The sequence below is a fragment of the Cyanistes caeruleus genome, chromosome 6 (genome assembly GCF_971803275.1).
Source record: "Cyanistes caeruleus chromosome 6, bCyaCae1.hap1.1, whole genome shotgun sequence".
Classification (NCBI taxonomy): domain Eukaryota; kingdom Metazoa; phylum Chordata; class Aves; order Passeriformes; family Paridae; genus Cyanistes; species Cyanistes caeruleus.
The window spans coordinates 2614180-2639670 of record NC_141706.1 but is presented as its reverse complement, the minus strand read 5'-3'; the positions used below and the strand labels follow the sequence as shown (position 1 = coordinate 2639670).

Here is a 25491-nt window from a genome sequence, read left to right as displayed (position 1 = left end):
GCGGGGCGGCGCCGCCCCCGGGGGCTCCGAGAGCCGCGGCCGCGCCGGGAGCGGCTGAGGCGGCAGCGGCTGAGGCGGCAGCGAGCGCTCGCCATGGCCACGGTGCGGGAGAAGGCGGCGGCTCTGAGCCTCGGTGCGGTCTGCAGCCCCGCCGCCAGGCCACCGGGTACGGCTGGGGAACGGGATGGGGAAGGGGAGCGGGAGGAGGGGGCTGCCCGCGGCCCGGGGTGGCCGTGCCCGCTGTGGGATGCGGGTTCCCGGTGGCCGCAGCTGCGCTCGGCGCCTTTCCCGGCTCCGGGAGCTTCAAAAACTTGGCCGCGCTCCGGGAGCCGCTTCTGCCCGGGAGCCCCGTCCCGGGTCCGCCAGCGGCAGCTTCGGGACCCGCGGGTCTGCCGGGACCTGCCCGGGACCTGCCCGGGGTCTGCCGGGTTCTGCCGGGTTCTGCCCGGTTCTGCCGGGTTCTGCCCGGTTCTGCCCGGTTCTGCCGGGTTCTGCCGGGTTCTGCCGGGTTCTGCCGGGTTCTGCCCGGTTCTGCCTGGTTCTGCCCGGTTCTGCCGGGTTCTGCCGGGTTCTGCCGGGTTCTGCCGGGTTCTGCCCGGTTCTGCCCGGTTCTGCCGGGATCTGCCCGGTTCTGCCGGGATCTGCCCGGGTCTGCCCGGTTCTGCCGGGACCTGCCCGGTTCTGCCGGGACCTGCCCGGTTCTGCCGGGTTCTGCCCGGTTCTGCCCGGTTCTGCCCGGTTCTGCCGGGATCTGCCCGGTTCTGCCGGGATCTGCCCGGTTCTGCCGGGTTCTGCCCGGTTCTGCCCTGCCCAGCTGCGGGTCAGGAGCAGGTGCCTCGGTAGCGCAGCCTAAGCGGTAAAAAGGCACTCGCTGGGACCTGGTTTTGCCTTTTCCTTTTTCCTCCCCTACCTTGAGCACCTTAACTCTGTGGAAATTTGTTGTCTTAATGCCACGCTTAATCCCGCTTCCTTTAGAAGAGATCCGAGGGCTGTGTGTGTGTAAGGAAGCGGTGATAAAGCCATGAGTAGCATTAAACACATTGTACGTGTTGGTATTGTTTCTAGCGATAGAAACCAGCCTTTTGCATGTTTGGTGGTGTCGGGTTTGGGGGTTCATTTCTCTCCAATAGCATAGCTGACTATTGGAATGTAGGGCTAGAAACAAATTCTGTGTTGGTTGTGTTTGTTCTGCCTTCCTGAAGGTGTCATCAGGTTAAAGTATCAGCAGTTGTGTACCTTGTCTGTCTTGTACTTCTAAAGCTTTGGAAACTGGAGGTTCTGGGAGATTTCTACCTTGGCTGGTTCAATGCTGTATATTAAAAAGTTGTACTTTTCTTCTTGTTTTGTTTTGTTTTTTCCCCTGGAGTGAATATTTTCAGAAGGATAACTGTTGCTGTCTTTTTAAAGTGCTGGCGTGTTCAAATGGTATTGTGTTCCTTGCTTTCTCTCCCTCTTCCCAGTCGTTACTGCCCCTCTACCTTTCCTTTTCCCCTTGCTTATTTGCCAGTTTGTGGGTTTTCTTGCAGCTGGGGATCAGCTGAAAACTGGTTCCCCAAATTGGAATACAACTCTCTGACTAAAGCCCCTTCAGACTAAACAGAGCAGAGAAAAACACCTCCTGCATCTCTGGAAAATGCTCATGGTAATATGTTCCAGAAGGAGGTGCATGTTGTTGTTTTTTTCAAACACTGCATCACACTGTTAATTCATTTGGTTTGAGGTCTGTCACAATCCCAGCTGGCTTTCTGTAGGATTGCTGCCAGCTCCTCCTTCCGTATTTTGTCCTTCAGCTTTTGATTTCTCTCTTCTTCCCCTGCTTTCGCTCTTGGTAAATTACTCATCTGACTAAAAAATCATGTTTTAATTCTAGCCTCTCCGCTGGCTGCAGCTCTCCCCAGTTAGGTGCCACCTGTAAACTTGGTGTTGTTTTTAAGTCCTTGTGGAGGCTGAGTGCAGCCTGAGGTCAAACTGTTGGCTGCTGGCATTTTGTTCTAATCAGACTGGTAAATGAGTAATAGTTCAGTGGTTTCACTGGGGAAGGGAAGTGGCGTTGGGTGCACAGAGCTGAGGTCTCCGCTGGAGCCGAGGTGGTGAAGGATCACATTTATCTCTGGTGGGATAAATGTGGAGTGAGCATCTCAAGAGAATCTCTGGACTCTTGGTGGTGTCAGGTAGCTCGTGTGTATGCACATTCCTGTAGCAAACAGGGTTCTGATGTGTCTCTTCAGCCCTGTTTCCCTCTTCCCTGCCCAGCTGTGTTGCTCTGTCGATGCTGGTGGAGGAACCGGGGTGTTACGAGGGTTTGTGGCTGTGGGAGCGGGGTGCTTGGCAGTGCTTACAAAAGGGTAACCAAAAGGTGACCGAGGGACACACAAAGGACGGTGCCAAGGTGAGAGGCTGAAAAAACAGGAACTCCTGGTTGCAAAGCTTTAGGCTGGTGCAGCGAGAGGAGCCACCAAAGAGAGTGACAAAGAGCAGACAGACTCGCTGAGGAAGTAACAAAGTGTTAACGCCTGAGCAAGCCAAGCCAAAGTGGAAGTCTCAAAGATTTTTAAATCCTTATGAGGTTCATGAAAGCTAGAAGCCAGAAAGGGGGCTGTTCTCTGTGCCTGCAGCATGAATTCAGTCTTTGTCTGCTTTCTCAGGCTTTAGCTTGGCGCAGAAGCCGTTCGGAGCGACGTTCGTCTGGAGCAGCATCATCAGCGCTCTTCAAACTCAAGTGGAAGTGAAAAAGCGCCGCCAGAACCTCAAGTGTTACCATGACTGTTTCATCGGTTCAGATGCAGTGGATGTTGTCTTTGCCCACCTTCTGCAGAACAAGTATTTTGGGGATGTGGATATTTCCCGGGCTAAGGTGGTGCGCGTGTGCCAAGCGCTGATGGATTGCAAAGTGTTCGAGGCTGTCTCAACCAGGGTCTTTGGGAAAGACAAACGCTCCGTGTTTGAAGACAGCAGCAGCAGCCTCTACAGATTCACAAATGCCTCGAACCAGCCAGAGCTTGAGAAAGATTACCAGCAGTGCACCCCACAGAGGTTAGTACACCTCTGTTAGTACACAGGAGGTGACGAGAGGAAATATTCTAGGGGAGAGAAAAGAAAGCTTGTACATTGACAGGGTAAAAATAGACACTGCATAGATGTTTGGGGGTGGAAGACAGGTAGGAAAGAGCAAATTGAAGAGAGTAAATCACTTGTTTTCTCTGTCTGTTATCACATTGCCTTGGGGAAGGGAGGGGAGAGAGTAGAAATTAAGTGCATTTACATACTGATCTAAATCGATACAACCAACTGGAATTCAGGTGCATCAAACAGGGCAGTCTTTAGTCACTGCTTGTCTAGCTCTGGCATAAACCAGTAATCCATGCAATTTCTAAGGGAAAATTGTTTTCTCCTTTCATCATCTTTGCTTCACTACTCTTCCAATCTAACTCTTTTTTTCAGCTGTTTCTTTATGCATGTCTGACTTGTTCCCAGGCAGGGTAGCAGGCTGTTCTGCTGTTCTGCTATTGCACTCCATCCTAGAGCCAGAGGGAAGTGCAGTGGTGAGGTTTTGTTTCCCTGTCACTTTAGGAATGGGCAGAGAAGACCCTGGTGCAAACTAAACCCACAGAAAGCAGAATGTGTAGATGCCACTTTGTCAAATAACTTCCCTTAAATGGCTTTAGTGAAGTGTTCATCTCTTCACCCACTCTGACATACTCTCATGAGAAACTACGTGCATGTATTTAATGCAGTAGTTTTAGCAATGTGCACTTTTGAAAATTGTAAATGGTGTTGACCCAAAATGGAAATGCCTTAATTGATTGGTACGTTCAGGTGAGTAGCAAATGTGAACTTGAGTGCATCAACACTGATGAAAAAAGTAGAGGAGCAGAGATTAAAAATATTTCCTTTGTCCTGCTTCTCCCCTCTCTCCCATTAGCTCTTGTCCTAAAGCAAACTGTCCCGAGTCTTTCCTTAAAAAGAGAATTCATGAGAAATTAGAATCACTTTAATTATATGTGGTATTTAAAAATATTTTCATCACAAAAGCTGTTAAAGTAAGACTTAGAATATATTGAACAAACAGTCAATAAACAGGATTATTCCTGTTTTATTAGTGTAGAATGAAGGTGTTTTTCTTCTGGGCAGGGCACAGATCCATCTGGTTATATTTCATTTAGTGAAAGGAACAGAGCTATCGATACATGCAGCTTGTCACATCCATGCCAAAGATAGTGGGCATCAAAAAGATTTTGCAGTGCTCTAAAACGAGGAAGCTGTGGGAATTTAAATCATACAGCTATGCTTGGAGGAGCAGTAATTTTGTGGCTGGAGTGGTTCTGTTACATGCAAATAATTTTTGAAGGTGCCATACATTTTCCTGGGTGACTTGGACAGAGGCAGTGTCAGGCAGGAGAGACGAGGGGGAAAATTATGTAAATATCTATATAGGAGAACATTTTTGATCTTGGGACAGTTATCCATATCTTTATGTTTCATTATATGTTTGCCTATCCATATATATGTTTATAGATATGTACAAAAACTTTTTTTAATCTCAGATATGAGAAGAGCACGTTGTTCCACTCTACTCCATTCAAGCCAGAAAACTTGGAGGATCTTTGGGAAAACCTAAGTCTAAAACCTGCAAGCAGCCCTCAAGTAAACATCTCTGATAGTTTGTCCCGTCGAGGTAAGCCAAATAATGTCATTTGTCTGTGGCAGGAGGAAGGTACATCTGTAGGGCTGGGGGGACTTGTGCCCCACAGGTCGGAGAGGGAACCAAACTGATACTCACAGTATTTTGAACACCAGGTCATGAAAAAGCAAATTATATTTCTTTCAGACTTGCCTTTTTATTTCATCAGACGAGAGGCATTATCTCTTGATGGAAATAAATCAGCGTTGACTTTTGTGGAGAAGAATACCTAATGTACAGAGCTTGATTTGAGTTAGGAATATTCATAATATTCAGTTAATTGCATTACTTATGTGCTTGTTTTAGTCAGGGCAAACAGTGTGCTGTGAGCCAGAAGGGAATTGTGTATCTGCACTTCCAGCACTCCTTGGGTATTGTGTGAAACTATTCTTGACAATTCATGGCTTGTCTTTCAGACCATATTATGATCTCATGTTTCCTTTAGTTAAAAGTGCTAAGGCATCCTAGAAACTGTGGTTTCATCATATGGAAATATTCAAGGAAGCTGTGATAAGGAGAGTGTCACTGTTACACTTTTTTTTGCCCCATCCCTTATCTAGAACAAAGATTGTTTGTAAATTAGAGCACAAAGAGTGTAAGGCACTTCAGACTTATCCGAAAAGCAGCTCTCCCACGCTTGTAGTTAACTAAACAAGTGGGTAGTTCTTGCCTTTTGTGGTGATAAAAGCCACTTCAAGCTGATAAGAGCCTCATGCTTTGCTACTGCAAGTCTCTGTTTTGGTGAAATCAATCTGTTGGGTTAGGCCTGATGGGAGGAAGGGGAGTTATCTTCCTTGTGATCGTGCCCATGCTGAGTCTCCTGTGCTTCTTGTACCCACCCTTCCCAGTTATTAATGAAGTGTGGCAAGAACAAACAATTGCTCGCCTGCTGCAGCTGGTGGACCTCCCTCTCCTGGAGTCTCTGCTTGAGCAGCAGGAGATCAGACCTCAGCTCCCAGAGCCCAGGAAGGCAGCTGGATATGTCATCACCAGTAACTACCTGGACAGAGAGATCCTCAAGGCTTTCAGTGACTCGCAGTAAGTAATCACTGCAGCTCTTTCTGCTTTCAGGGGAATGTGGAGCACAGTTGGTCTTTGGGTAGAAATGTAGCAGTCTCAATCTGGCAGAAAGGAGGTGAGCAGGCACTTTTTTCCCTGTTGGACTTGACTGGAATAACTGGTAAATAACAATTGCTGAACACTGGGATGGTTTTTGAATACAGTGACAGTAGTTGATGGTATTCAGAGGGGAAATTCTTTGCTGCATTGAGGGAAGAATAGAGGTTTTATAATCATCATGAATTTTTCCTAGAGACATCACTTGTGAGGAAATAGTTTAGTTCCCCCTACTATATTAAAAGAATGCTGAGCTTGAAACTGTGCATAGAGTTAAAAACATGCTCTGAAAGACTTGTACTAGTCTGAATCAGATCAAGGTTCATGTTTCTGTTTATCCAGCGATAATTGTGTCCTTATCTAACAGCAGAGGACATGATTGACTTTGGGTTTTACTGCTTGTGACTGTTTACTTGTGGGTTACTAATTTTTCATCTTGATTAAATACATAACAAAGAGGCTCATGACTGTGATCTACCCGAGTGTGTCAGGTGAAGTGTCTTGTGTGTGAGTTTCTAATAGGTTTAAGTGCCTCCACACGCAGTTTTCCCTGTGATGAAGGAACCAGTTTACCTGCTCTCTGTGGAAAGCCTTGCAGCCAGCTCTGAAAATTAAATCCACAATTAAACTAGATCCACAATTAAAGCTGCAAACTCAAACCCCTCTCTCTTCCAGGACAGACGAATGGCTCTCAGCAGCAATTGACTGTTTGGAATATCTTCCCGATCATATGGTGGTGGATATCAGCAGGAACCTGCCTGATCAGCCAGACAAAGCAGATACCTGGAAACTGCTGCTGTTTGAAAACATTGGTAGATACTACAGCCAAAAAAAGGAGCCACTCTTAAGCCACGCATCTGAAATTCATTTAGGAATTGCAGAACTATTGGGTGAGTAAAACAGAGCTGTGTTCCAATGCTTATGTGAGACATGTACTAAGAAACTCAGTATTTACCTCAGGAGCCAGGATTAAAAACTGACTTCTATAAGTGGGAGTTTTTTTGTTGGTTTTTGTTTCATTGTTTGTTTGGGGGTTTTATGTATGTTTGGGGTTTTTTTTTAATTTCTATTTTCAGTGATAAAGACTGTTGTTTGACATTTTGGTTCTTACTTTATGCAGTTCTGGAATCATTGTTCAGGTCTGTGTAGAATGGCTGTGGAATCACAGTGCTGTAATTTGGTACTAGTTGGTATCCATGGAAGTCAGATATCCATGGGAAATGAAATGTAAATATAGCCTAATAGTAAATATTTAGGCTGTAAGAGCTAAACTAAAAGCTGTGTGGGTGCTTGGTACCCCATTGACAACTTTTACTTTTTTACACAGAAATGTTTCTTAAATTTTGTTTGGACAGCATTTTAGAAAGCTTTTGATATTTTAGTTCTCAACATTTTATCCTGGATCTCCTTATTTTTCATAAGTTCTCTGCCTTGATTATTCTTCTTGCTTCATTTTAACTGGAATACTTTGCATTTGTATCCCATTCTTCCTCTCTGCATGATAAAGGATATAAGTACAACTTACTTCATTTAAACAATTCACAAATCTAAAATAGCTGCATAGTAAGGTAAATTAAAACTTAGCAAAGGTCTACGAAGTAATTTGCAATTAATTCATCAAATTAGCCCATATTCCTCAGTTTTTGTGAGATTTTTATTACCACAAGCAGAAGTCATTCTTTTTTTTTTTAATAGAACCATTTTCCTTTTTCAGTATTTCACATCCCCTTTAAGATGTTTGAACTGTAATTGAACTTAATTACAAGGGAGCTTTAATGCCAGGCTGAAGGCCTGTGTGTGGGATGTTGTCAGAGTGTCTGCAAGCAGCTCTCCTCAGCCTGGGAGAAGTTTTTGTGAGAATGAATTGCTGTGTTTGGCTGGTTCTGTTTAGAGAGATGGGTGGATGGGTGTCTCTTCACTGGCTAACCTAGGTGTTGCATGGTGACATTAATTTAAATGAATATGGCAATAAATACCTTTCTCTCTCCCCAGTGAATGGGAAGATGGAGCAATCTCTAGAAGCTGTTCAGCTCTATTTGAAGCTCCTAGACAGCCAAGTCAGGGAGGAGTTCAGGAGGCTGCTGTACTTCATGGCTGTTGCAGCACATCATTCTGAGCTCAAGCTACAGAAGGAGGTAAATCTGTGTTCTTAACAGCTGTTTTACACTTTCTGAAATCCAGAGGTCCCAGGCACTGGTCAGAAAATGCCTTTGTAGTTTAAATTTGTGACTGCAGGAAAAGCAGCATCTCAGAACTTCTTAATGGGGGAGACTAACTCTCCTCTTCTTGTCATTCTTTCTCTTTATTCTTTAGAGTGACAACAGGATGGTTGTGAAAAGGACCTTCTCTAAAGCTATTATCAACAACAAAAACTTATCCAGAGGGAAAACTGACCTCCTGATCTTGTTCCTTGTGGACAACCAGAGAGATGTGTTAAAGGTAAGAGCTTTTAGAAAAGGGCCAAGTTTTGTATCTGGTATGTATTTGTTTTTGCATCTGGTATGCTCATGGAGAACTGCCTTCTCTAAGCTGCTGTTGCACTCTTTCTGTTCCAGATCCCAGGGGCACTGCACAAAATGGTCAGCAATAAACTGCTGGCTCTGCAGAAAGGCCAGGATCCCAGCAAGATAACAGGTAAAGCTTCCCCCTGAGCTTTGTAATCGTGTCATGCCCCAAAATGTGGTGCAAAAAAAGTTTTCTGTAACAGGGACTGATTTGTGCTAAAGGAGGGTGGCTCTGTAGAATCTCCAGGGCGGGTGGAGTGTGGTGATAATCCTCTGAATGTCTCATGTTTTCCTTTCAGGTTATACCTTTTGCCAAAAACTTGATGAAAGAGAGTATCGATCCAACACGGAGAAAACCACAAAAGATGAGCTGTTATCTCTATTGAAAGCTATTGATGAAGATTCAAAGCTCTCTGACAAAGAGAGAAAAAGGCTGCTAGATCAGTTTCATAGTAGTAATCCGAGTATTTTTATGCAGTATTTTGGAGACAGAGTTACTAACATGTGTGTGTGAGACTTTAAATATTGATTACATTGTATACCCCAGCAGTGAAAACACTAATATATTTGTAAATCTTTTATATTCATGTATCTGCCTAATAAAATTATTTTGTGGAAATGGATGGAAATTTATGCAATTATTACCAAAGCAAACAGTACCTGAGTTTAATATGCATTTATAGTTTAGCTTTTCTCATTCTTAAGTGCTATAGGACCTTTTAAACAAAATAATACTTTTCCTCCCCAAAAGCCAAGTCTGTTGACTCCCTCTATTCTATATCAAAATCACAGAGATGGAAGACACCATGAATGAAATCTCTCTGCCACCTTTTGCCCCAGCACTGAATTTTATGCTTTTATATTTTTATTTTTTTTTTTTCCTATTTTGCCTTGGATTTTGTGACTATCACATGGCATTGATCTTTGACTTGCAGTGTGCTGGAGAGAGCTGAAAAACATGTTCTGCTTGATATGCAGAAGAAATGCACAGCTTTTCTTCAGGCTTGCCAGCTAAGTAACCTATATGTGTGACAAATTACTGTGCTGTTTTAAGCTCAAATGGCACCATATTGAGGAATTGGCTCTCCTGGACTGGTGAAGTCAGTCTGGCTTTGATTGCCACAGGATGTACTGATTGTGGCTGCTTATCTTCATCCCTGCGGTGTTTTGCTCTGTCTGTAACTCACTGATGGCACCAGCTGTAATTAGAAAAGTGCTGGAGCAAATGAAGGGCCTTTGGCTTTTCTTGTGGCATTTCTTATCCATGTGTGGTCTACAGTGGAAATACCAAGATTTGCAACACAGACAATCATATATATAGATATATATATGTATGTAACATGATCACACATCTAATTTTGACTCTTGTGGAGTTACCTTTGGGCTGATACCACCAAAACTTTATTACAGCTGCTGTTGGGGGAAAAAACCCACAAAAACCCACATTTTGTTCCATTTAAAGTACTGAGCTCTGTTCGTTTTAGGAAGAGAAGCTAATTTAATTATGACAACGAAGTGTGTTACAGTCACAGGTGCTGAGCTGTTCTTAAAAAACACAATCCTAGGTCAGACTCTCATGATTTCTGGTGTCTGCTGCCAGGGGGCCAGAGTGTTTGAAATGGAGCTGAGGGACTTGGTGTGTGCAGCAGGACAATGTTTTACTGTGTCCTGATGGGGGATGGAAGACAAAAATGTAAAAAGCTTCTTCTAGTTAATTAGAAAGGACTTCTAAAAATAATCGGTTCCTGAAAGCTAGCAGGGAACTATAAGCCTTTGTAGTAGTCATAGTTCTTAGTTTTAACTGAAAGCTTTTTCTTATAAATGCACTTCCTCATAAAAATTAGCTTAGCTCATACTTTAAAATGTGGGGCTGGAAATCCAAAGTTAGTGGTGGTGTTGGACTGGTTTGCTCTTCAGCAGAAGTATTTTCCCTTTCTACCTCCCGCCTGATGTACCACCACGGTTAATGGGATGAGGTTCCTATCCTGGAAATGAGCTGCTGCCTGTGGGTTTCTGCAGAGAGAGTCCCGGGTTAGATCCCCTGCCCTGTGCCGAGTTTGTGTCCGGGCCACGGAGGAGCAGCCTGGGGCAGCCGAGGGTGGCACAAGGCAGGGCCAGCCGGCTCCTTCCTCTCTTCAGGGCGATCCAGCTCCTCTCAGAGCACCTCACATTCCCCCTTGGAGCAGCTGGCGGTCACACCGTGACCTGTACAAGGTGCCTAGGGACGGCAAGGACAATCCGGGACTGCGCTCCCCGGTTCCTGGGGGGGTTAATCTGAATCAGCGTTGTGTGATGGGGCAGACCCCGCTCTGTCCATCGAGGTCCGGGCGCGGGCTGCGAGGGGCTCCGGTTGGAGTCGGGCCCTGCTCCCCGCTCGGCTGCAGCGGGCCGGGAGCGCTGTCCCTGAGCCGGGTGCGCTGCCCCGGAGCCGCCCGTGCCCCCCGAGCCGGGCCTGCGGTGCCTCCCCCGCGGTGCCGCGGGCCGGGCCCGGTGCCGGGCGGGGGCGGCAGGGCCCGAGCCCCGCCCCGGAGCCGCCGCGGCCCGCCCTGCGCTGGGGCTGCGGCGCCGGCCCAGCCCCGCTCCGCGGCCGCAGGAGGGGCCGGGCCCGTCCGAGCCGGCGGCCGCGGCGGCTGCTCCGAGGGCGGTAAGGCGGGGCGGCCCGGCCGGGGGCGGCCCGGGGCGGAGGGCGGCGGCGGGGCCGGGGGCGGCGGGCAGGGCCCGGGCCCAGCAGCGCCGAGCGGGTGGCTCCGGGCCCGGGCGGGCAGCGCTGCGCCGGGGCCGCCGGGCGGGCTCAGCACCGCATCCTCCCGTTCGGCCCAGCGACCCACAGCCCTCCGGGCTCGTTTCTCCCCTAAGCCCACTGATGAAGCCCGGAGCTCCCGGGCCTTGCGAAGGGAAAGCGTGGCCGGAGCGGCGGCGCTGCTGCCGGGCCGGTGGGGATGGGGACGGTGCCCTGTGTGCTCTCGGTAGCGATGGACCTGGGAGGGCCTCACGCAGGACAGGAGCGGAGGGAAAACAGCGGAATTTCACAGCGGAATTCCCCTTTTAATTTGGAAGAGGGACGGGGGACAGGCTGCGGCTTGCCTGCTAGCGGCTTGCAAGGGAAAGCAGGCTGTGCTGTGGCAGGTGAGCAGAGGGAAGAGCTGAGGAAAGGCAGCCCGGAGTGCTGGGGCCGCAGGTCAGGAGAGCTGCCGGCTGCTGTCTCATACAGTGGGATCCAGGAGCAGCTGCTCCAACCTTTTGTGTGCTCCAGGTGAGCACAGCGAAGTTTGTTCAGTGCTCATCACATGATTCGAGGACCTGTAATGAAAAAAAGATGTGGAAAAGTGTTGTGTTTAAATTTTAATTTTCTTGCATTTCTGTTTTCATTAAAAATAAACACAAGGAAAGTGCCAAGAAGTAGACTTTACTCTATTAAGAGTCAGAATTGCCTTTGTGAAAGGAGGGATGATGATCATCCTTCTGGAAGAGGTATTGTCAAGCTTGTTTACCCGGTGGAAAGAGGGTATGTTCTAGATGTGTTCTACCAATAATAGCAGTAATCCATCAGAAAAGAGCAGACTATTGCAAACTAAACAACTAAACCAACAAGCGTGCCTGTTTACCTCATCTGCTGAACAGTCATTTGGTAAAATGGCCCGGGACTTCTAATACCTGCCCCTCCATAGCTGAAATAGGATTTTTCTAAAACAAATGGTAATGAAAATGAAACTTGGGCTGGGTTTGAGGCTGTAACTCTTGAGCTGCCATTTTATGGAAGGCAACACTTTAGGGTGTAGACTGTGTGGTAGGAATGATGGCCTGCTGGGCAAAGCTGGGGGGTAGGAATCATCAGACTGATGCTCTTGTCCCTGTCATTTATCTTCTGTGAGTCCTCAAGCAGCTGAACTCAAACCTCTGTTTCCCCTCTGTAAGTAAGGTTTATTACAGTTCTCTGCTTTTCTCAGGGTAGTGAGGATAAAGTGCAGTGAGAGATTGCAAGGCACTAGGAAGTGTTGTGTGCATTAAAGACTTAAGTGGGGCTTGGTTGAATCATCTTTGTGGCTCAGATTTGACTTCAGGAGGATGCTTTGTGGAAGAGAGACCATCTAGTCTGGAATGAATGTGGAAGCCTGTATGATAAAGCTTTTATCCTAGCCAAATTCAACAACAGGTTTCTCTCTCTCTCTCTCTCTCTCTCTAACCATCCTATTTTATATTTTATATTTTACATTGCAACGGTTGCTATGCTCTTCTCTGTGAACAGCCCCTTTATTAACAGAGCTCCTCATCCTTCATCTAGAGCTGGAGTGAGTCTAACAGTACCTGTGCTGATGCCTGTGTGCCGAGGGTGCTCTCCTGTGTCATTTATCCCAAGCTTTTCATGCTGCTTTCACTTCTAAAATAGAAATGACACAGTGCTGTGAGCAAGTGTTGCATGCTGTTGTCTCTCATGCATCGAGCAAGATGATGATCCTGAGTCATTGCTGTAGAGCAGAACTGTTCCTTACATGCCCTGAGCTTTCCAGCTGTCCTGAGGAATCACACTGTGCAATCAATTTCAGCACTGGTGGAGCAGGGTTAGTTATTACAGCTGTTGTACGAAAATAAATCCCAGTGATGCATTTTATATTTCTACACTGTTGCTGGCTTCTGCTGCATCCTCTTCAGTGCAGTTATTGATGATGTATTTTCTCTCAGTAGCTGTGAGGTGCCCCTGGAGAGTGTCTCTCTTGCTGAGAATTTGGTTTATTTCAGAATGTGAATGTGGGGATGGTGGGATACTAGGGGAAAGAGGAAGTTTTTGTTTTTCCAGGAGCTTCTTTTTATTTTGAAAGCACACTCTTCTGGACTCCCACTTCACAGAACATCTTAAGTTATTCTAATTTAGAGACATCATATGCTTTCAGAGAGATTTCTGTAAAATTAAAGGCTGAGCAGCAGCTTCCTGCATGATAGTTTTCAATGGTGGATGCAGAAATTACATTCTTTATAGGGAAATCTGAGAATGAAATAAGTGAAGATAAGGAACAGTGAGACTTGGTTTTTCTACTGGTAATTGTTTCAATGTAACTTTGGGTACACTGCAGGTATCTGCAATGTGATATTAATATCCTTTAATATGTAATGTCTAATAAAGCAGGATTTTAATTATTCCAACTGATCTTTACTGTCTTAAAAAAAAAAACCCAAACAACTGTGATATTTTATGCATAAATAAATCTTGAATAATGAAAACATGGGAATATAATTTTATATTAATTTCTCTCTAGTTCTTTTGCTGCTTCTTATTGCTTTTGGATGGCTCAGAGGGAAGTTCTTAAGTTGTGAGCAGTTGGGGCAGGCCATAGTTCAGGAATATGTTATGTTCAGGAAGATTTATTGCTGTGTAGTAAGGAAATGTCTCATAATCTTTTGTAAAACACGTTTGTAATATTGTTCTGAAGGTGTTTTTCATCTTTCTCCTAAAAGCAGTGCTAGGAAAGAAAACAATATCTTTTTCTCTCATCTCTATCATTGTGGCAAGGGAACAGTTTGAGATCTTTGAGAACTGACTAGGACTGCAGATTAAATAAATGGTAGCTGTGTTGAAAGCATCCCATTTTGTGGAAGATGGGAAGTGAGTCACTGTGTCCAGGTCCCCTGCCATTATGGGGATGACATCATACAACTCCTCATAAGAATTATTCTTAATTATTCTTTAATTCTTAATTTATTTTTTTTCTTAATCAAGAGGACTTGTGGTGATGTTTACCCACTCAACCATGTCAGAAAATGCTTATTCATTCCCTTTTTCATATTTTTTTCTTTTTGTAAAGAACCACCTGAAAATGTCTCAGAATCCTGACAAACTAAATTCAAGTGAAGAAAAGTTGAGTGGTTTGGAGGATGATCAGGACGAGAACTTGGACAACTCGGATCAGTCTGTCCGAAAAAGAATACGACAGAGTGCTCCAGGGTCACACAGAGATGATACACCAAAGTGTAAGCAAAACTGCTTTATGAAATACAGTAGAAAGATGGTAAATTCTGTAATTGTTGTTGGAGGCAATCCTAGTGTTTCACAGCATTCTGTGCAAGTTTGTCTTGCAGTTAATTGCAGTGTGACTCTTGATGATATGCCTTGAAACTGTAACACTTCTCTCCCCGTTTTCTTTTTGTTTCCCTAATTGTACACACAGTGTGTACATTTTCTTAATTGTACACAATGACCACGTTGCTCTGAGCCACATATATCCTAAATATCCTGGTGTGTTTGTGCTCTTGGAATGGATAAACACAACCCCAGTGTGTTCCAGCTCAACTGTCTCTGCTGTTTGCCTTATCAGCTGAACCTTCTGCATTGCTGCAGCCCCTGTTCCTACTGCAGGGCAGAAAAAGCTGTTATTAACAAATATAAATTGACAAGTCTTGTCAGCCCCCTCACAAGATAGATGGAAAGTTGTATATTTAATCCTAATACTATTTCCATGTAAGCAGGACTGCTTATTTTTCCTAAGGCAGATTTTTCTTTGGCATTCTGCTTTTAACATGAAGGTCTGGATGCAATATGGGAGCCAATATTTCTGGCAAATCTGTAGATAAAACCAAGGGGAAGTTCTCTGGCTCCAGGGATTCAATTCAAAGAAGCCAAAGTGCTCAGGGTTCTACATTTCTGTAGGGAGTGGCTCAGCAGTAACATTTAGTTTGTTGCATTCTTTCTATTTTTTAATTGTGTTCGGTATGACTTGAGGTTTAGGGCTGTGTTTTAGTGTCATGTTACTCAGAGGAGATGTTCTGAGGGAGTTTTTGTTGCTATGCCTTGCTGGTTGCCTGGTGGGAAATGGGATGTTTGTATGGAGAGAGGCTCTGAACACGTGGAAGTAAAAAGCATGGCACAGTCTAGCACTGCACTGTACCACAAAGAAGTGGTTTGGTCTCAAGCTCTTCCCTCGTGTAAGGGAGCAGGTATGAGAATGAAGTGATGTGATTTAGGAGCAATCTTTGGCCAGTGAAAGAGTCTGAGCTCTTAGTGCCCCCACTGCTGGAGTGAAGTCATTTGGCACTTGGACAAGAGCACTGTGAACTTTGCTGTCTGCTGGTTCTTCTCAGAATATCAATCCTTGCTGTGTTCCCAGAGTCACTCTGCAAGGTTAAGCCCCAAGCAGAAGGAAGTAAGGATTTAGGAGGGCTGCATGAAAAGAGCAAGATATTAATGAGAAACAAGCACATTGGAACCCCACTGTATGAACTCAGAAGGGCTCTGTGTGGCAGACAAGTGGTGGGCACTTACTTTTTGAAAGACCTTTTCTATGTAATTACTTAAATCCAATCAACATGGATTATCAAATGAGATAGTCATAATAGTTTGCCCAGAACATTTCTCAGGGAGCCCAGCCTATGAAGAACCCTGCTTGGTTTCTTTCACTTTGGCATTAGTATGTTGCTCCTGTGCCTGAACTGTAGCTGAAGTGAATGTGCTGCAGAATGGAATGCATCCATCAGAGCACCAACCTTTTCACTAGCCCAAGGCCCAGTTTGAGGCTGCTGGCTCATCCCAGTCAGTCCCAAATGCATGCCAGGGGAAGAGCTCTTTAAGCATTGGTGCTGCCACTGCTGCTGTCCTCTGTTTTTTCTGTGATGGCCTCTGGGAGAGAAAAAAGAGTTTGGAGGGGTGCCATTTGCAATGGAGTAGTGAGAATAATTAGCTACTGGTGTGCTGCTGCTTAACAGTGATGGTGATTGTTTGTTGACTGCTTTAATGATGAAATCACTTCCTTGAAAAATGTAAAACTGAAATGGCAATATCTACACAATACTTGTGGAAGTAGTATGGTGAAAATGCTGCTGTTTGTAATTATTTCTTCCTACAGTGTGGAGAAAGATGCCAAGATGTTACTAAATCATCCTAAAGAAGTTTTGGGTTGGGGGGGCTTAGTTTGGAGATGGTTTTTAAAAGAGCTTGATAGAAGCAATTGACATACTGAACCCAGAATATCAACTGGGATCCACACCTTGGTTTTTTGAAATATTCCAAACCTGTGTTGTCCACCAGATAGGGAAGGAAGGGAATGAAAGAACAATCTTCAGCTGATACTGTCACTTGACCCTGTGTACTGTCAATAAGGTGGAAAGGGTCCAAAAAGACTCTTTCTGCAGGCTTTTGCTGAGAACTGTCTGACAGTGTAATTGATGTTGCAGCCAGTCCCTCTCGGCCTGTGTCAATAGAAGAGCTCATGGAGACAGCAAAGGCAGTCACCAACATGGCACTGGCACACGAAATTGTGGTGAATGGAGACTTCCAGATAAAACCAGCTGAATTGCCAGAACACAGGTAAGGTTGGTACCAAATAGGTACCTAAACAAAATTGGGTTTGTAGAGCTGCAGAGCAGGTAAAGGCTCTGGCTGGTTCTTGTCTGGCAGTGCCTGGGAGGAGCTAGGAAAGAATATAAGAAGAACTGTACAGTTCTGCTTCCCCAGATATGTGTGTGTGAAAGCCCCTTGGATTAATTGCATATGTGTGGTGCAAATCCCAGAGTGCTGTGGTTTCTGATGTGTCCTCTTGTTCATCTGCAGCTTCCCAGTGCCCCAGCCTGGCTGCAGATGTAGGTAGTGCTTTTAGCAAATTTGAAACTTTCACTGCCTGTGGGAGTAAGATGAAACTGATTATTTTAGCTTTTCCTGTCTGTTTCTTCAGGGATATTTTGGGAAGAGATTCCTGTGTTTTATTAGGTTAGTCCTTGCTCCTTTCAAGTTTGAAGTCTTGCCTTCTCTGTGTGTGTCTACAGCAGTTGTGTGCCCTGCTGAGAGGGGAGAACAGAGGAAGCTTCATCTTCTGTTCCTCTCTCTCACACACAGTGAGGTGTGGCTGAGAGCCTCCTGGCTTAATTTGGGAAAGGGGTGTATATTTCATGGAAGGAACTTGGTCCCCATTGTGGTCAGTGCTGAAGTGACACCTGGTGTGAACAGGAGCTGTATTTTGAATTAGGAATTAATTTATTTTTTTATACAAACTGATCTGAGCCCTTATCTCAGAGTAGGTGAAATACTTATGTATGAAACAGAAGATTTTATGTCAGGGAAGTTACTTAATTTCTGTTGTGTTGCTAATGAATTTTATGTAGTGGAATTGATTCTACTTAGTGGTGCCTTTAAAAGGAACATGAATACAGGTCTTTTGAAGGCAAAATATATTTTTTGCCATTTTTGTTCTCTTCCAGTTATCTAGATGTAGCATGTGATAAATACTTTGAAGGATTTTAATTTGCAGCCACCTTTGCTTATGTGTAACCCTGTATTAGGACATAAGCCATTCCAAATCCTGTGTCCAGCTTTTCTTGCTTTTCTGAGCAACTTTAAATGACAGATCTCTGTTAATCATCACATAGTTATTATTACATTATATTCACATTATTACATGCTGCAGGTTATCTTTGTGAGGTGGTGCAGAGACCAGTACCATTGCTTTTAACATGTTTATTCACAGCTTAGAGAAGAAAGTCAGAGATATTGTGCATAAAGCTTTCTGGGATTGTCTGGAAGCTCAGCTGAAGGAAGACCCCCCGACATATGATCATGCAATTAAGCTATTGGGAGAAATTAAGGAGGTAAGATGATGTGATATGAAAGGAAATGACTGATTTTGAGTCGCTGCACTGATATGAATGGGCAGAAGTGGTTGGAGTTTGTCTTTTCATAAAAAATCCTCTTGTTCTTTTTCATTACTTTATCACTGTGAACATATGCAAGCTGTATAATCCTAGGGGAAAAATTTGAATGTAAAACCATATGCAAAACCATGTAAGATAAGCAATACCAGCTCCATAATTCCAGGCTTCCTTCATCTTATGGCACTGGTTTTAGTTATGGAATCAGTGAGATGCTCCAACACTGGGCTGATAAAATCAAGCATAACAGTCTGAAGTATGATCTGTGCCACAGAGGATTTACCCCTCAGTAACTTCAGTATCACTCAGCATGAGGTGAAACATTTGGAGTTGGTGAGTGGTTGGCTAAAAAAAAAAAAATAAAAAGATAAATTAAATGATTTAATTGTTTAGATAAGAATCCCTGGTAGTGTTCAAGACCAAGTTGGATGGGGCATTAAGCAAAATGGTTTAGTGGGAGGTGACCCTGCCCCTGGTAGGGGTTTGGAACTGAGTGATCTTTAAGGTCTCTCCTGACCCAAACCATCCTATGATTCTATAATTCTGTAAGACGTGGTTCAGTAGCTGTTTTGATCCTTATAGTCTTTGATGTGTAGAACTAATGCACTGTTAAAAACTTTCAATTTCAGAGTCTTCTGTCTTTCTTATTGCCTGGTCATACTAGACTGAGAAGCCAGATTACAGAAGTTCTTGACCTGGATTTGATAAAACAGGAGGCAGAGAATGGGGCCCTTGACATTTCTAAGTTGGTCAAATTTGTTATTGGGATGATGGGGACTCTCTGTGCTCCAGCTCGAGATGAAGACATTAAGAAACTGAAGGATATTCATGAAATTGTTCCTCTTTTCAGGTACTGAAATGTGTTTAGCAGTCATGTTCAGAGTCCCTTAAATAATTTTAGAGGTGGGGGGTGGAGGGGGCAACTTGCAGCTCCTAGAAGAAAAAGAGTGAAGGGGAGAGATGCTCCAGGAGTCATTAACAAGGTCTATCTCTGACCTGGTGAGTTGGAGTATTTGTCTGGCTCCTGCATGACACTGAAGGACATTTGCTTAAATGTCAAATGCAAATAAGCTTTAAAGTAGCAGATGAATAGTCAGTTTGTATCAGAATTGAATGTCAAAAGCAGAAGGTGAAAAAAGCACAAGGGGGAGCTCAGGGGAAAAGCATTATTGGTTTCCTAACCCTTTCCTCCCAGTTTGAGCTCTCTTTACCCCACTCCCTGTGTAATTCCCTGTCAGTTCCAAAGGGAGTATGTGTTCCACATCTGGGAGCATCCAGGTTTCTGCTTTGCCACCATGTTCTCAGTGGCACAGCTCAATAGCTGGGAGAAGCTTCATTAACCTTGCTGTTTTCTAATTTGAAAAGCTTCCAGGAGTTCAAGATTGACTTGGCAGAAATATTGCCAGCAGGAATTAGGTTGCTTTGAAATTAAAATATTTTCCTTTGGTGTTTGTTTGTTTGTTTTTCCTTTTTTGCCTCTTGGGTCTGATTATTCACTTCCCACCGAGGCTGGCTTTCCAGGCTGCCAGCAGCCATGGCATGCAAGCTTGGAAACCCAGATGTCTTTTCATATACAGTATTGCACATCCTGGGAGATAAAAATCTATGGAGCTGGTGAAGTTAATTCCATGGAGGCTTTTTTACAGGAGAGCAAGATTTGTTTCCCACTTGGAAGAGACACATGCATGCATGTACATGCTTGCTCCAGCTTTCTCTGTCTCATGCTCTGAAGTTGTTAAGCTGTTACTGTTTCCCATGCATGTTTTTGCTCTTTCCTTAGACAATCTGTAATAAATCTTGTAAACAGCACCTCTGAAACATCTGCAGCCTTGAATAACTTTTTCTGTTTGTTTGTTTAGAGCAATTTTCTCTGTATTAGACCTAATGAAAATGGATATGGCAAACTTCGCTGTCAGTAGTATTAGGCCAAAATTAATGCAGCAGTCTGCTGAATATGAAAGAAAGAAGTTTCAGGAGTTTCTTGAGAAACAGCCAAGTATGACTTTGTTCCTTTCTTTCTTCCCCTCTGACCTCCCAGTAAACTGCGTGTCTTTGCTTGTAGATCATGAAAAGAGCTCAGATATTTTTATAAGTTCTAGAATTCATATGGTAAATGACAGCTTGTGCCCCAAAACTATAGTTAGAAAAAAAATCTGCCAGAACAATAGTTCTGCCCTTGGTCCATTCAGTTTAATTTCAATACAGCATAGGGCATGATTACCCAGCATCATCTCACCTCTGATTTCCTGTAGCTGTGTGGTTTTGTTTTAGACGTTCTGCTTGATGCAATAAATGAAATGCATGTCATACCTGATATCGTGGGCATTAGTCATAGTAACTAATGGGATTGTTTGGAAATTATTGGTGGAAGAACCTAACTTTGGAAAGGAATTTTCTTAACAAGATTTTTTCCTCTGCTCTTCCAGATTCTTTAGACCTTGTCACAAAGTGGTTGCAAGAAGCAGCAGATGATCTTGCAAAGCTGGGACATGAAATGTTGCCTCCCCACCGTAGCGATGGTGCCACTGGTGGAGCTTCTGCCTTGTGCTTCACTGCTGTACAAAATCAGGCCTATCTGAAGCTCCTGAAGTGGGATCATGTGAACAGGCCTTTTCCAGAAGTAGGTATTAAACAGAAAAAACTGGTCTGTGCTTGTTCCACTCCTCTATTCTCAGGACACAGCAGAAGCTCTTTTGATTTTCAGCCTTGCAACATGTGCAGTACTAAACCATTGATCTCTGATTGGGAGATCTGGCAGCTCTCATAGGTGCTTATCTTTCAGTGCTGGAACCTGCTTAGCTGGAAAAGAGGAGTCAATGCTTTTCATTGTGCTCCTGGTGCTGGCCTGTTGTTCCCTGTGCCTTTGCTGCTGCATCCCAGTGTCCCTTCCCAGCCCTGCAAACTGACTCCATGCTGTGCTGGCTCCCTCCCTCCTTGCAGACGGTGCTCATGGACCAGACACGCTTCCTGGAGATCCAGCTGGAGCTGGAGCAGCTGCTGCTGGTGGGGACAGTGCTGCTGGTCACCTTCAGTGCAGCAGGCCCAGCACTCGTCGATGTGCCTGGATTCGCCGAGAAAATCAAAACCATCGTCAAGGTGCTGCTGACGGGAATGCATCTTCCGTGAGTATGGCACAGTGCTGCTCTCAGGGACAGCTGGAGCTCTGGTGTCACCCTGGGAAATGATCAGGTTATGCCTCTTTCTGGCTGGGGACTGCAGGAAATGCAGAGGAGGTGATGAGGGCTTTCTATGAGCCCAGGCTGACAGTTCTTCAGCTTACACAGAGCTGTCTTTTCTTGCTCTGCTCTTCCACGATTTGTACAAGCTGCTTTTTCCAGAGTGCTTTTCATGGTGCCAGGCTGGCACAGGGGAGTGCCAGCAGCTGCCCCTGCTCAGTTTGGGCCAGCCTCTCCAAAAACCTGAGTGTGGCACAGTGAGCTGCCTGCAGATTTAGTGATTACACCTACGGGTTTTGCTTTAGTCAGAGCTGTCCTCAGGCAGAAAGTCAGCTCTTACGTGTATGGATTGCTCAGGCTTGAAGTCTTGAATGTTCTCCTACTTCCTTGCTTTAGATCCCAGCTTTATTTTTCATGTATATATAATTGTATTAATCTTTATAATTGGCTTTATCTGCGTTATGCTTTTTCCACTACATTTGATAAATTAATTCTAATTGAATGGTTTCTTTTTTAAAAGTGGGAAAACAGTGAGTAAGTAATACAGCTATGCTGTATCTCCTGTTTTCTAGCTCCTTTAACCTGAAGGAATCCCTGGCCACCGTGGGTGAGAAGGTGTGTGCTGAAGTGAGCAGCTGCCTTTGCCAGCATGGCTTTACCCCGTTCTCAGCTGAGAGAGAGGCTGTGCTGAAGGGACAGATCCAGGCGGTGGCCAGCCCGGATAACTCCATCTGCAAGCTCATTGGTGAGTCTGGAGAGTGCTCTGCTCTCCCTGGCTGTGGAACTGGGGCTGGGGGGTGTGCAAGGCTCCTTTTTCCATTGTTTCCACATTTCCATGTTGTTTTCATGTTGTCTGTCCAGCTTCAGGCTTGTTGCATTTGACATGAGGTTACGCTGTTTCTAATTCACCCTCTCTTTTGAAAACAAACCAAACACTTTTTTCCCCCCCCCAGATTCTCGAATTCAAAAGTTTCTGGAGAATTATCTTGCATCCAGTCACCAAAAATCATTGCCTGCCATTCCTGGAGGATTAGGCCCTATCCAGAGGGAGCTGGAGGAGATTGCTGCCAAGTACATTCGTCTTGTCAACTACAACAGAATGGTCTTCAGCCCTTACTATGATGCAGTCCTTGGCAAAATACTGACTAAGGAAGAATCCCAAATTGTAGGGAAGTCAGAAGAATCATAAAACCAATCCTTGTGCTACCAATACAGTATTGTCAGCTACTAAATAAAACTTGTACCAATATTTGTTTAGGAAAACAGCTTTCCGTGTAAATACTGGTTCCTTTTAACCCACAAGTGGTGACTGGTGAGGGAAATACAGGAGATGCAAAAAGGGTCCTGAGGTAAAAGATGAGAGATGCATTTCTAATATAATTATGCAACCTGGGGGGGGGGAATATCATGGGAGTTTTCTGGCTGCAATTTTTAGATTTTTGAGCTGATGATAGATAGAGCAAGTTTAAGAACCAAACTTTGTATTTAAGTGGCTCGTTTTTAGGGCATTTAACTCTTCATTTACAGTGAATTTAGTTGAATTTATCCACAGCTGATTAGCAATGGTTCTTCCCAGAAAGGGTGATTTGGTTTTTTAAAAAAATCTTACTTTAAAGAATTAATAAAGCTAAAATTCAAAAGAAGAACTTTACCAGACAAAACACCAAGCCAAGCAGCACTTTACTGTAACATTATGGTGAGTATGGTAGGCTTACTGGCTTTTTCTGTATTTTACTGCATTTTTAATAGCATTTTTTTGCTGTTTACCTGCAGATGTTACAAAACATAATATATTTTTGTAGCAAATTTTCTGGTTATTGGGTAACTGTCCTCTGCTATGTACAGTACTACCAGAGGTGGCAATCTTATAGATTGCAGCTGTATTTATATCTTGTAAAGATTTCAGAAAGGGCAGAGCTAAAATGTTTTGATAAAAGTGGCATTTCTTACCTTTTTGTTGCTAGTAATTTACTCCTTTTTAGGTGAAACACTAGTTTTAAAGTAAATTGTCATTTGCAGAAAGTGGATTTAAAGTGTGTGAAACTTTAGGTTGAAAATTTGGGGTTTTTAAAAAAAACTACAACAGGAGATGGTTGCATATTCAATCATGTCTTCAAAAATATCTGGGAAGTGCAGAGCACTGTGGGCACTATAAGTGATTTTAATGTACTGTGAGAGGTGAATGGTTTGATGTTAGTTTGAATATACAGGGAATATTTTAGTAGATTTTTTTCACTTTGTAGAGGTGTTCTTGAAACTTAGAATATTTGTAGGTCTTGAATTTAATGAGCTACTTGTTGTATAGAGGAGAAGAGCCCAGTGATCTTTTACATTGCATTCTCAGGCTCAGCTGGGAGGTAAGTGAAATTTTCCTGTGGTTGAGTACAACAGTGTATTACAGTAATCAATATTTGATGGCTTTATGAAAGCAAAGTTTGTAGTTACACACAGTAAGTGGCCCAAGCATGAGGTTGTCCAAACCAGAACGTGCTGTCTTTAAAAAAAAAAAAACAAGCAAAAAGGTGTGTGAAATAAATTAAATAAAGGGGCCCTTGTATTGCCAACAGGCAGGTTAATTTAGGAATCAGCCAAAGTAACAGAACTTGTTCTTGATTATGATCCACTGTTGATGCTTCCCCTTCCAGTTTCCTTTAAATGTCAGTGGGGATAAAGATGCACCAACTTTGTGTTTGGAGGGGGATGGAAGAAATAAGACCTTTTTTTCTATATTAGCCTATGCAACTCTAAACCAAATCTTTTCTCAATCATTACAAACCCCTTCCCCAAGGGGAAAACCCAGCAAAACCCTGTGAAAGTTCATCAGCTCAGACAAGTGATTTTTCTCTTGGCCAAATGTACTCAGCCAGCAAAATGAATGTCTGTCTTCGAATGCTTCTTTGAGAACTCAAGATGAGGTTGATTAGCCTGAGAGAAGGATTCTGAATAGGATCTATTTCATTGTTTGGATCAGCAAAGGATTCTAAAATCTAAAAGAGATCTTCAGGGCTTGCAGGGTTTTGCTGTTAGAACAGGTTCTGTCTCACCACACAGCCTAAAGCTCTGCAGCTGCACAAACTCCCTCAGCCTGTGCTGAACGAGCTACCAGAGCCCAGGAGATCGATCACCAAGGCAAAGCTGGGTTCAGTTTTCTTAACTGAGAGCTGCCCAAGTTAGAAATGGCTGCTGTTGCTTTATCTCTCAGCAGTGCCAGGAGATTTGCCAGGAGCTGCCTTTGGAGGCAATGGTGCTGCCTGCACAGCAGTAGGTGAGATACAGCACAAGGGTGTGGGGAGGAACATCGTGGTGAGGCCTAGAAAAGCCCTTGAAGGGTGTGTGTGACTGATGGCAGAGTGCAGGGCACTGCTTTAGCAGTGGCTGAAGCTCCAGCTGAGGAGATGCTGCTCCCAGGGCTGGGAGTCAGGGCCCGTGAGGCCATGGCAGCAGGGACTGTGCTTGTATTGCTTGCAGGGTCCACACAGGGAATCCCATCTCTCCTCTCAGGGGGGCTTTGAGCCTAAGCCTTCATGTAGCAGAAATATCCTAGAATGAAGGAACAGAGTGCAGTACTCACCTGTGGCTCCCCTCTCACCTCCAGGGCCCACACAGAAGGAACAAACGCTCCTGGCACAAGTGCTGGGGGCCTTTCAACAGGAAAGAGCTAAAGGAAATGCAATAAATGCCCACAAAGCATGGTAATGGTTCTCCCAGGTTGTTCTTTTTAACCAGTGTTTGGACAAAACACTCTACATCCTCTCTAAAAGAAACAGGGAGATGCAATTGAGTGGCAAAGCAAGGAGGATGCTCCAGGAGGGCGAAGGCCAGCCCCATCTCCGTGTGCAGGTGCTGCTTCACCCCCTGCCCTGGCAGAGAGGAGCCCTGCCTGAGGCAGCTGGGCTGGGAATGGCTTTCATTTGCCCCAGGCTCTGACTGTCCTGTAGTCCAAGGGATCTTATCAGAGTGCAATTCCAAACAGCCAGTTCCAAGTTAAAAGCTGAAGTACGCATAGAAACTGCTTGGAAAGCTCACATAGTGTTTTTTTTTAGCTTGTTTGAAGATAACAAGTGCAATGATGTAGCTGATTATTAACATTTAGCTTTGTACATTACGTGGAAGACCAGTGCAGGTATCCAGGACCAGGCTGTGTGAGCCAGTGCTCCTGGACTACCCACACTGAACTGAGTTAGTCTCACGATGCTGTCTTCAAACAGTCCTGGAATTACAAGCCAAAGTGTGCTGTATCCTCTAGAAAATGGAAACCAAGCTCATTCTAATATGTATGCTCTGATCAATTTCCTGTGACGGTATAATTAGCATTGCTTTTGAAGTGGCTGAGTAATATTTAAGAAGTACCTTGTTGTGTTTGAATAAAATCAGAATGAGGCATGAT

At 44.4% G+C, this 25491-nt stretch overlaps 2 protein-coding genes across 5 annotated transcripts; both read left to right on the top strand.

Annotated features, from left to right (window-relative positions):
* The first annotated feature begins 2 nt into the window (after nucleotides 1-2).
* Nucleotides 3-8920, top strand: DEPDC7 (DEP domain containing 7). 2 transcript variants are annotated; one of them, XM_086893288.1, is made up of 9 exons: nucleotides 3-166; nucleotides 2646-3033; nucleotides 4545-4675; nucleotides 5530-5719; nucleotides 6473-6687; nucleotides 7790-7932; nucleotides 8111-8236; nucleotides 8353-8431; nucleotides 8601-8920. In XM_086893288.1, exons 1-9 carry the CDS (start codon nucleotides 94-96, stop codon nucleotides 8813-8815), a joined length of 1560 nt encoding a protein of 519 aa, XP_086749414.1. In that variant the 5' UTR covers nucleotides 3-93; the 3' UTR covers nucleotides 8816-8920. The 2 variants fall into 2 exon arrangements, with proteins under 2 accessions (XP_086749414.1, XP_023784249.1); XM_023928481.2 differs by lacking the exon at nucleotides 3-166 and adding an exon at nucleotides 2108-2171.
* A 1399-nt stretch (nucleotides 8921-10319) lies between these two features.
* Nucleotides 10320-25490, top strand: TCP11L1 (t-complex 11 like 1). 3 transcript variants are annotated; one of them, XM_023928479.2, is made up of 10 exons: nucleotides 10320-10515; nucleotides 14100-14265; nucleotides 16462-16594; nucleotides 17748-17868; nucleotides 18558-18778; nucleotides 19788-19924; nucleotides 20355-20548; nucleotides 20869-21050; nucleotides 21677-21849; nucleotides 22058-25490. In XM_023928479.2, exons 2-10 carry the CDS (start codon nucleotides 14112-14114, stop codon nucleotides 22291-22293), a joined length of 1551 nt encoding a protein of 516 aa, XP_023784247.2. In that variant the 5' UTR covers nucleotides 10320-10515; nucleotides 14100-14111; the 3' UTR covers nucleotides 22294-25490. The 3 variants fall into 3 exon arrangements, with proteins under 3 accessions (XP_023784247.2, XP_086749417.1, XP_086749415.1); XM_086893291.1 differs by lacking the exon at nucleotides 10320-10515 and adding an exon at nucleotides 10840-10945; XM_086893289.1 differs by lacking the exon at nucleotides 10320-10515 and adding an exon at nucleotides 10885-10945 and having other exon boundaries at nucleotides 16466-16594.
* Nucleotide 25491: the final 1 nt, after the last annotated feature.

Excerpts from the sequence above, each read along its gene's own strand:
- DEPDC7 (XM_086893288.1), top strand. The coding sequence starts at position 94 with ATGGCCACGGTGCGGGAGAAGGCGGCGGCTCTGAGCCTCGGTGCGGTC. Across the intron at positions 167-2,645 it reads CCCCGCCGCCAGGCCACCGG|GCTTTAGCTTGGCGCAGAAG; the intron begins GTACGGCTGGGG and ends CTGCTTTCTCAG. Across the intron at positions 3,034-4,544 it reads CAGCAGTGCACCCCACAGAG|ATATGAGAAGAGCACGTTGT; the intron begins GTTAGTACACCT and ends TTTTAATCTCAG.
- TCP11L1 (XM_023928479.2), top strand. The coding sequence starts at position 14,112 with ATGTCTCAGAATCCTGACAAACTAAATTCAAGTGAAGAAAAGTTGAGT. Across the intron at positions 20,549-20,868 it reads TGAACAGGCCTTTTCCAGAA|ACGGTGCTCATGGACCAGAC; the intron begins GTAGGTATTAAA and ends CCCTCCTTGCAG. Across the intron at positions 21,850-22,057 it reads CTCCATCTGCAAGCTCATTG|ATTCTCGAATTCAAAAGTTT; the intron begins GTGAGTCTGGAG and ends TCCCCCCCCCAG.